The following is a 10,832-nucleotide window of genomic DNA, read 5'->3' as shown; positions in this document are numbered from 1 at the left end:
ATTAAATGATTATATTAAGATATATGATATTAGTTATATTAATATGAAGGTAATTTTGTCAACATTAAAATATTCATATCTCATTCTATTATATTTATAAAAATAAAATCAAACAAATAAATTATCTTTTTTTTCATTATATTCTATTATCATTCTCATTTCTATACTTATTACTATTTCCCTAGTAACTAAACGCACCCTAACAGAGGAGGAGCTGTGCAAATTAAATGATGATTACAAAAAACTCAAAACTCCTCTCCTCCTTTCTATACTTCTCTTTCTCTCTCTCTATATCTCTATCTCTCCTCCATAATAACTCTTCTCTAGGCCGAAAACGACATTAGTGTGGTGTCGTTTTGGTGCAAGCATCTTCGTTGACCTTGTTGCTCTTCAAAAACCGATCGAACGCGTTTGCATTTGCATTTGCAATTATTGCATTGGCATTGGGTTTGGGAGAAGGAAGGAAAGATCATCTTTTTTTTTTTTTGCTCCATTCTTCAAAATCGAAGAAGATCCGATCCCATCCATTCATTCACTCTGCAACATTCTGCATTTATATCCGATATCTTCTTCTACTGCACTTCACTCCGGTTTCAAGGTAATCTTTTTTTTTTTTATAAGATTTTCACACCAGAATAGATTCAAACTCTTCTTCCCACATTGAAGATAAGAAAGCGTCATTGATCTCATTATCCTTTTTTCTTTTTACGATTTCTTTTCGTTTATCTACACATTATAATCTCAAATCAACTTTCTTTTCTTTTCTTTTTTGTTTTTAAATATTTATGGCAATATTTCTCCCCTAGAAGCTGTAATTTGTTAAAACCTTGGTTCTTTAATCGCAGAAACTATTAAAAAAAAATCGTGGCGAAAATTTTTCTAGGGTTTTGAAATTGGATGTGTAGTTTAGTCGTGGAATTGCTATTAGGGCTTTTGAGAATTCACAGGTTTTGAAATAAGTTGTTTGTCACTTTCTTGTTCCGCAAAGTGTCTGTGGAACTTGTGCTTCATTCTGTTAAGGTTGTGAATATCAGAAAAAATGCCTGTTAAAATTGTTAAGCTTTTGCCATTAGAAACATGTAAATCGAGATTTGATATCAATTTATGATTTTTGAATTGTATTTGTATGCCTCCAGTCCACTAAATGCCAACAAACCGTTTGGTTAAATGTCTCATTGAGCATCCTCATCAAATATCTAAGTATTCAGTGTGTATGTATTAAAGAATCTGAAATGTTTGTGAACTTTGTTTGCATTTCCAAGTATTCTAAACCCTAGGCTAAAAATCACATGATCCAAATGGCTGATTAGATCAGAAGTTTGGTTAAAAATCAGAAGTTCATGGGACAATTTGTTAATTAAGTAAAAGTTGAGAATAACATGATCCAAATGGCTGATTAGATCTCAACCGTTGAATAAGAAGCACGCATTAAACCAAACCCTAGGCTAGCTAAGTCTGTCTTCTCTCTCTGTATAGAATTGCAATGGGGGAGTGTGCAGCAGCTGCAGGGGAAGGATTAAGATGTCGTCACTGCGCAGGTCCTCTTACGAAGGACATCGAAACCACCCAATGGACTGTCCGACCCTTCATTAGGGATTCCTTTTCTATGGTAATTCCTTGTCTCTTTCTCTCTCTCTCTCTACTAATATTTCAACAACTGAATTATTAATATATATATATCAACAACTGGAACTGGGTTTTCATCAAATTTTTCATCTTTTTTCGTTTTTGCTTTTTCTTTCTTTGTTTCTTTGTGGTTTTGATTTCTGGGGTGGGTGGGTGGGTTCGGTTTGTTACTTTGTAGATTGGGTCTGCTGTTGGTGGAACCACAAGTGCCTTTTACGGATTCAACCATGGTAACCTACTTCACTTGACATCTAAATGTGTTTCTGTGAATACAATTTACAATTTACAATTATATGCGAATGCAGAGAGAGATTTATTTGTGTTTGTGTTTGTATTTGTATTTGTATTTGTTGGTGCACGCAGTGATGCCAATTGTTCGAAGATGGGTAAAGGGTCCGATGTGGGTGCATTTTCTCATCGGTGTAAGCTTTCTTTTTTTCTTCTTTTCTTTTTAATTAATGTTTTTATTTATTATTTGTTTTTGTATTGTTAGTCTTTCTCTATCTAGATTGAATCAATGAAAGGGTTGTGTTGTTGGAGGATAGCTCATAGCATAGAGGAAAGAAATTGTGAAATGTTGCAATTTTCTATTTGCATTTTTTTTCCCCCCTCCTACTTAGTTCTCATGCAAACAAGTAAGTTTATAGATAAGGAGGAAGCAAACGGAAGCTCAAGTCTAGTTCCTTTTTGTCTTCTTTTGCATTTGGGTTGGAACTTGGAAATGGATGCTCGGGACAACCACTAGGTGTTGGTGACAAAGACAATTGAATATCCTCCATGATTTATTTTATTGCACGAGGAGGCCTTCTGAAACAATCATACAAACTTTTCGGGTTTTGTCAACTTACCTCTTGAACTTCTAATAAATCTCGGCACTTTATCCACACCCCAACTTGCTAAATCTTAGCAATGTGCCCTAAAAGCACCCTCTTTTAATTTGGATCTTTCTCTTTTCAATTGATGTTAATCACTCACTACTCTGCTTCAGTTTGGTTTGAATAGTTTCCTTCGAACTTGGGAAGATTCTGGTTTGAGGGTAGTTCTGGTGTCTTAGCCTCAAAAACTCAATTTGCTTTTGTTTTCGTTGTCGGGTTTGGTTTTGTGCATTTTTATTGCTGAGGACACTGGAATTGACCTTCAAAGTTGTTTTATACAAAACAAATACAGGCACCTCCTGTGATTGTATTTTCTTCTGCATGTGCGGGATTGGCAGGTGACGAATAACTTTCTTACTTGAATGTTTTGATCTTTCTATTCTTTATTTTATTTTTGTTTTATTTTGAATAAATAAATTGGGAAATCTCAATCCGCAGGGGGTGCAATTCCAGGGTTGGCACAACTTGCTTCATCTTCATACCACTCAGCATTCTCGGCATCGTCTTCGTCTTCGCAGGATGACAAGATTCACAAGTCCAGCAGAACTTCCTCTACCCTCTGATGTCATGTCCCACAGGTTTTCCTCGTAAATTTGGGCAGCCACGAGAGGAGCAATAAAGATTAGTTTCTGTGTATATATGCCTTCTTCTTTAGTCTTCTGGCTTTTGGTCATTCAAGGCACCATAGTATTAGCATATGAGAAATATGTGTTAGCTCAGTGTTTTTCTTTTCTAGTTTGTATTAATAAGTTTTCCATGCATGTTTCTTAAAAAGCTAGTGGTTTATTATTTATTCATTATTATCACTGATCATCATTTTCTAAGAGGCTCTTATTTGCTTTTCTAGTCATGTCATAAGGTGAATATTTGTGTGTGTGTGTGTGTGTGTGTGTATTTTTGCTGGTTAGAAAGATATAATTTTTTATTAAATCCAAATTGAACAACCTCTTTGCCGTTAAGGCATTGAATTATATTTTATTTCTTGAGCAAAGAAAAATATGTGTATATATATATTTTATTTGGACATAATAAATAAAATAATGATATTCAACATCGTAGATGCTCTTCCTTTTTTTGGGTCTTTGTATATCAGATAATGTAATTCAACCTTAAAAAATTTTGCTGTGAATTCTAGAACAATACCTTAGGAGAAGGCTAGTTTAAAATTCGCTTAAATGAGAGCTAGTTTCATTTGTCCATAATTGTCTTGAGAAGGCTCTTGAACATTGCAGAGAGCTGTTCAGACGCAAAATAAAAAGATCATAGGAAGTAGGATTAATTTAGATAACTCAACAAGTGCATCAACAAATACCATCGAGACCCAAATTAATTTACCATTAAATATGTTACCAACACTTCTTTCTAATGTGTGTTTCGACCATGTTTATGTAAGGAAGAAATTAATGAATTATTAAAATTTATTCCATTATTCCAAGCTTTTATGTATTTTCTGGAGATCTTTTCTCCAATCCTATGACACAGATCGTGGAATTTCATTTCTCTTCTTCTAGTTGTTGAGATAAAACTCACTTTATTTCTGTCCTTTTTTTTTTTTTTCTTGGTCTTATCCTTTGAAGACAGGACTCTAACGACTCTATGATCTAACGATTCTAACTAATCTATTTTTTGAACATCAAATAATAAGTACATTTTTCTTTTTTTGAAATAGAAGCTGAAATTTCATTACTCATAAAAACCAAACCAGCACTTACTATAAGCAACATATTTTCGAAAGATCGGCCTTTAGAGCTTTTCTGGGTTTTTTCTTCTATTCTTTTGTACACCTATAAATACCTATCATTAGGATTTTGCATAATATTGTTGGAATGCTGCTTTAGATTATTAAAGCAATTTACAGAAACACAAGTGTTTGGTAAAATTTGATTTTGCCTAGCAGAAAGTTTTGGACAAAGATTATTTTTAATCTTTTTTGGTTAATATCACTAATGACAATAATAATATAATTATTGGTTATTTGTTTATAATTAATTATTGTTATTATTATTGTTGTTGTTGTTGTTATATGTAATAATTATCAGTTTATGTTATAAATTAATTAGTATAAGCTAAAGTATTGCAAAGAATTAAAGAACAGAGAAATACAAGAAAATATGTGAGACAAAATAACTTTATATTATTTCTTTCACTTGTGAGCAGTGATCAATACATGCTCATATAATCCCTTTTAAATTTTATAGGCTAGTAACCATAAATAAAGTAAGTACAAAAGACACAAGTTCCATGAGTTGCAACTTTTTAGATAAAAATTATGGAGAGATAATACTCAGAGAAATTATAAGGAGATAATGAGGTCTAAATAAGAAGTCATAAATCATAAAAGTTATGGAATTTCCATAACAGTTCATAATTCATTATTATGATTGATTTTGTTGTTGTTATTTTCATGATAGTGATTTTTTTTTTTTTTGGTTCCATATTATAATGTGTTTGTACATGTCAAGCATCGTTAATAATATACGCAACCTACTCCAAAAGCTACAAGATAATAATATACGCAACCTTACGTTTCTAAATATATATATTAAGAGTACAAAATCTAAAAGACACCGTTTATTATATTAATTCTTGAAATAAGCATCGTTATTTGAAATATAGTCTTAAAACAACGGTATGTACGTTAGGCATTTGGAAAATTTTCATTCAAGAAACAATAAATTGAGAATCTTTGGATTTTAAATAGAAGGCAGCTTAGTTTGCACAAATAAGATGCTGCATAAATACTAAAATAAAAGGAGGAGATCAGATAAGTAAGCTACATGTGGGAGGAAATTAAATATGGAGAGAAATCATTTTTGTGAGTGTGAGTATAGTATTATTGTCAAATTTGTAGTGTACAAATACTAATAATAATGATGATAATAATAATAATAATAATAATAATAATAATAATAATAGAAAAAAAGGAGAGCTAGAATCAATAGTTCACAACTGCAGAAAAAAGGCCCGACTGGAATGCATAATTGCATTGAAATACAAAAAAGGAGAAAATCACCAAACACATTATGACTCGTGCTTTGATTACAGGTTTCGACTATGCATTAGCCTGAGTATGAGGACGATCAGCCACGAAAACACAAACACAAACACAAACTTGGCGCAGATAATTACTACATAATAGATACAACTCCTGTACTTTGTTTCCACAAATTTTTCTTCCTTTTTTTTCACTCTAAATCACAAAATTTCCTTTATTACAGAAGATTTTTTTTTTTTTTATTTGAAAATTCTAGAGTTGTCATTCTACGATATGCACAGCTTGGTTTGCTGTAACTTATGAACTAATTCTTTTTAATTGTGCTGTAAAATTTATATAATGATAATAATTACAATAATAAATAATTATTTTAAGAAACTACATGTGACCATGTATAGTGAATTTAAGGTGTTGGGAATCACAGATGATACAAGCAACAAGTTCAGGTTACATAGAGTTACAACATCTCCATGTCATGATGAGACATTATTTTCTGTGGTCAATAAATAACAACTCAACACTTTCACAACCAAGAAAAAATCAATAACCCAGGTGTGGGGATGAAAAATAATTTAGCAAAATACATCTAAAGAATAAATTTTAATAGCCACAGACCACTAATTTCATGCTGATTACTTCAAAAAATTTTCCAATAATTTATGTAAGTGACCTTTCAAACGCCAAGCTAAGCTTTTGTACGTCAAAACTTGTGTATCTCAGTCAAAAATCCTCTCCCCTGTTGCAAACAATAAGAATACAACAGAACTGAAAATGCAGAGAAACCCCGGTATAAAAAACACCATTTTCCAACTTTCCGCACTCGAAAGATCCGAATCGATGGCTCTAGCGGCTTCCAATAGCTTGCCACTTAAATCAACTCCGATAATTCCAGCCAACGTTCCAGCAGTATTTGAAACTCCCATCACTATCCCTGCATATCTTGGAGCAATATCCATGTGATTCACTGCAAAACCAGCTCTCCCAAGTGCCAAGAATCCAAGAGCCACAGAAGAACAAAGTACAGCTCCATTAGAAGTTCTGAAGACGGGTATTGCCATCAATGCAAGAGAAGCGACTATAAACCCAACAGTGTTCAAGAACTTCCGGGTATTAGTCAAGGATAAGATTCTCTTGGTGACAAAGTGGTCAGCCAACATACCACCAATATTCGAGAATATGAACATGTTGAGATAAGGCATCATCTTGGAAGAACCCATCTCCTGAAGGCTAAGCTTGAGGCCTAATTCGAAGTACGTGGGCAGCCAATTCATCAGAACATATAACGCGTAGTGGAACGTGAAATTATTAACCACAATTGCCCAAACCGGCAAGCTTATTAAAATTCTCTTCCATGGGATTTTGGTAGAAGTCCTGACAGTATTTCCTCCATTCTCCACTTTAAACTTTTGACCCCCTTTAATTGGCAATAAAGATTCCCCAAAACCAGCAGCCGTGGCTTTAGGATGTTCAGAACGAGGTGGGTCGGTGGCATATGTGAACCAAAGCAAAGACCACATAGCACCTAGGGCTGCCTCGGCAAGAAAAACAGACTGAGGACCTTGATATTTCACCAAGCTTGGAAGGAAAAGCATTCCCGCAGCAGCACCTAGATACATGCCAGAGGTTGTGAGAGAAACAGACCTGGATCTCTCATGGGGCGGGACCCACTGAGCCAGGACCGTGTGAATCGATGGGAAGATAAACCCTTGTGCAACGCCGACGAGCAGGCGGGCGACTACCAAGGTTAGAACTAGATTAGGGTTGGGGGGAACTAGTGCACAAGTCATTGACCACAAAAGAAATGAGAGGAGAAGAACCTTTCTTCCTCCAATTCTCTGGGCCACCCATCCTCCAGGCACCTGCGAACAAGCATATCCATAGTAGAATGCAGACAGTATTTTGCCTTTGCTAGATTGATTTACCCCGGCACCATCAGCTGCGAAAGTATAAGCAATGGAGAAGCCCACACGTTCTATATAGCATACTGATGTGCAGATGAAGGTCAAAATGACGATTAAATAACGCTTCGGAAATTTCATCATCCTCATACTTCGACTGGCCGGTCATTTATTATACCTACATCACCAATCGCCTTCGGGTGAGCAAGCTCGATATATGTATTTTTCACTTCAGTCAGTTGTCTTTGCTCATGTCTTCCATCTTAAAACATTTTGTGAACAACAAAGACAAACTGACTTTTCCAAAGCTTGCTTTCCGCTACCAAAGTGGTCAGGACAGAGAAGCTAGTAACTCAAAGAATTATCAGATAGCATGAGACATGGAAATGTTGACGGAACCTGGAGCAAAAGTAGAAGGAAAAAGTAAATCAACAATCGTGTTGTAATCAAAGCATGATTATACAGAAAAGACAAGAACCAACAGCCAACAGGTATCGAAGTATTATAAGTATTTACACAAATACAATAATTGCAGAAAATTAGAAGTGTTTTACATAATCCACAATGCCCAAGTCAGAGGAAGAAACTTTAAGTTATCAAAATGAGATTGAAATACAAGTTATTCCTGAGAAGAAGATTTTCTATGAAACGCAAATCTGTCCACGTACTTGCATTCGATGGATGCCATCCATAAAATCAAAATTTCACGAACATTAGGCCTTAATCATGATAGAATACTTGGAAATGCAAACAAAGTTCACAAACATTTCAGATTCTTTAATACATACACACTGAATACTTAGATATTTGATGAGGATGCTCAATGAGACATTTAACCAAACGGTTTGTTGGCATTTAGTGGACTGGAGGCATACAAATACAATTCAAAAATCATAAATTGATATCAAATCTCGATTTACATGTTTCTAATGGCAAAAGCTTAACAATTTTAACAGGCATTTTTTCTGATATTCACAACCTTAACAGAATGAAGCACAAGTTCCACAGACACTTTGCGGAACAAGAAAGTGACAAACAACTTATTTCAAAACCTGTGAATTCTCAAAAGCCCTAATAGCAATTCCACGACTAAACTACACATCCAATTTCAAAACCCTAGAAAAATTTTCGCCACGATTTTTTTTAATAGTTTCTGCGATTAAAGAACCAAGGTTTTAACAAATTACAGCTTCTAGGGGAGAAATATTGCCATAAATATTTAAAAACAAAAAAGAAAAGAAAAGAAAGTTGATTTGAGATTATAATGTGTAGATAAACGAAAAGAAATCGTAAAAAGAAAAAAGGATAATGAGATCAATGACGCTTTCTTATCTTCAATGTGGGAAGAAGAGTTTGAATCTATTCTGGTGTGAAAATCTTATAAAAAAAAAAAAAGATTACCTTGAAACCGGAGTGAAGTGCAGTAGAAGAAGATATCGGATATAAATGCAGAATGTTGCAGAGTGAATGAATGGATGGGATCGGATCTTCTTCGATTTTGAAGAATGGAGCAAAAAAAAAAAAAGATGATCTTTCCTTCCTTCTCCCAAACCCAATGCCAATGCAATAATTGCAAATGCAAATGCAAACGCGTTCGATCGGTTTTTGAAGAGCAACAAGGTCAACGAAGATGCTTGCACCAAAACGACACCACACTAATGTCGTTTTCGGCCTAGAGAAGAGTTATTATGGAGGAGAGATAGAGATATAGAGAGAGAGAAAGAGAAGTATAGAAAGGAGGAGAGAAGTTTTGAGTTTTTTGTAATCATCATTTAATTTGCACAGCTCCTCCTATGTCCTAACGACCAATTAGATTTTCATTATGAATATGATTTTGAAAAAAAAAAGGATTAATTTCAATTTTAACCTATAAAAAAATAAATGAAAAATAAATTGAATAGCTGTTTCAATTTTAATTTCATTTTGGTTCTTCCATCACAAATCTTTATAAAATAAATGAAACTTGCACGTACGGTACACAATAAATGTTTTTTAGTATTTTCTTTTTCATGTTAAATATTATCCCGAATGCTTTCCTATGAAAAAAATTTCACATTCATAATTCTAATTTTAAAAGCCTTCATATTCTTTTCTTTCAACAGATTAACCTCACAATTAATTTCAATAGGTTAACCTCACAATTAATTTCAAAATAGATTAGAAGGTAAAATGAGACAATTGAGTATTTACTAAATTGCCCTCATTAAAAGTGTCAAATGCACCTCACATGTAAATTTCATCCATTTTTTTAATAGATTTATGATGGAAGAGCCAAAAGTGAAACGTTTATAAAGCTTAAAGACCACTAGTAGTGAAACGTTTATAAAGCTTAAAGACCACTAGTGTCACACTTTAAAGTTTAAAGAGTAAAATAAAACAACATGTATTTCTTAAGGGTCAAAATTGAAATTAATTCAAAAGTATTATGACGTGGTTTAACACTAAATTTAAAATTCATGTCGTAATCTATCAATTTTGGTCTATCACTTTAAATTTAAAATTCATGCCGTAACCCATCAATTTTAGTTTATCACTTTAAATTTAAAATTCATGCCGTAACCCATCAATTTTGGTTTATCACTTTAAATTTAAAATTCATGCCGTAACCCATCAATTTTAGTTTATCACTTTAAATTTAAAATTCATGCCGTAACCCATCAATTTTAGTTTATCACTTTAAATTTAAAATTCATGCTGTAATCCATCAATTTTGGTTTATCACTTTAAATTTAAAATTAATGCCGTAAACTCTTGTCTTTTCTAGTTTGTCAAATAAGATGTGGCTGAATTGTAGCCCGAAATTTATCGGTTGTTTAGCTTCTATTCAATGAAAGGATGCTCTTCACTTTGAATATATATATATATATATATATATATAGGCAAGGTCTTTAATTCGGCGGTTACTGTTTGTCGGATTGAAACGGCAGATGTACAATTCTGTCATTTTCTTGTATATTTATATATAAAGTGTGTATATTTACATATAAAGATGTATATGTTAAGTTATAAAAAACGATAATGTATATTAATCCTCAAAATATGTATTTTTTATAGCAATTAAGTGAACACATAGCATAAAAATATGTATATTGACTGATTTGTTGTATTTCATGTTAATGAACGTAAGCGACAATGTATATAGCGAAATATGCTTTTAGTATCTTGTGTTCTTGATAATATTAAAATGACACCTCAACATTTTTAAAAATATATTCTTGGTACTCTGAAGTTGATTTTTAAGATGTAAAATGACCTTAGTACTCTTTTACTTAATCAAAATCTAATAAATCTAGAAAAAAAATCATGAACTTTTTATTTTATTATTTTCCTTTAAATATTTTAATGTCTTAAAATATTTTCATTTTTTTAAGAAACTAGTAAAAGTAGGCACGTGCAATTGCATGAATTTGACTGTTATATTTATTGTCTATTAGAAAA

The 10,832-nt window shown here is 32.9% G+C and overlaps 2 protein-coding genes across 2 annotated transcripts; one reads left to right on the top strand and one right to left on the bottom strand.

Moving 5' to 3' along the window:
• Nucleotides 1–306: 306 nt before the first annotated feature.
• LOC21385891 lies at nucleotides 307–3,325 on the top strand. The gene is made up of 6 exons (XM_024171165.1): nucleotides 307–598; nucleotides 1,477–1,609; nucleotides 1,805–1,856; nucleotides 1,990–2,048; nucleotides 2,794–2,839; nucleotides 2,940–3,325. The coding sequence occupies exons 2-6, from the start codon at nucleotides 1,484–1,486 to the stop codon at nucleotides 3,062–3,064; spliced, it is 408 nt and encodes a 135-aa protein (XP_024026933.1). The 5' UTR covers nucleotides 307–598; nucleotides 1,477–1,483; the 3' UTR covers nucleotides 3,065–3,325.
• A 2,539-nt stretch (nucleotides 3,326–5,864) lies between these two features.
• Nucleotides 5,865–9,087, bottom strand: LOC21385890 (probable anion transporter 5). Its single transcript, XM_010106657.2, has 2 exons — nucleotides 8,796–9,087; nucleotides 5,865–7,793 (listed from the first exon to the last, which is right to left on the bottom strand). The coding sequence occupies exon 2, from the start codon at nucleotides 7,542–7,544 to the stop codon at nucleotides 6,213–6,215; it is 1,332 nt and encodes a 443-aa protein (XP_010104959.1). The 5' UTR covers nucleotides 7,545–7,793; nucleotides 8,796–9,087; the 3' UTR covers nucleotides 5,865–6,212.
• Nucleotides 9,088–10,832: the final 1,745 nt, after the last annotated feature.

This window comes from Morus notabilis, unplaced genomic scaffold, assembly GCF_000414095.1.
Source record: "Morus notabilis unplaced genomic scaffold, ASM41409v2 Scaffold278, whole genome shotgun sequence".
Lineage (NCBI taxonomy): Eukaryota > Viridiplantae > Streptophyta > Magnoliopsida > Rosales > Moraceae > Morus > Morus notabilis.
This window is presented reverse-complemented; position numbering and strand designations above follow the sequence as displayed.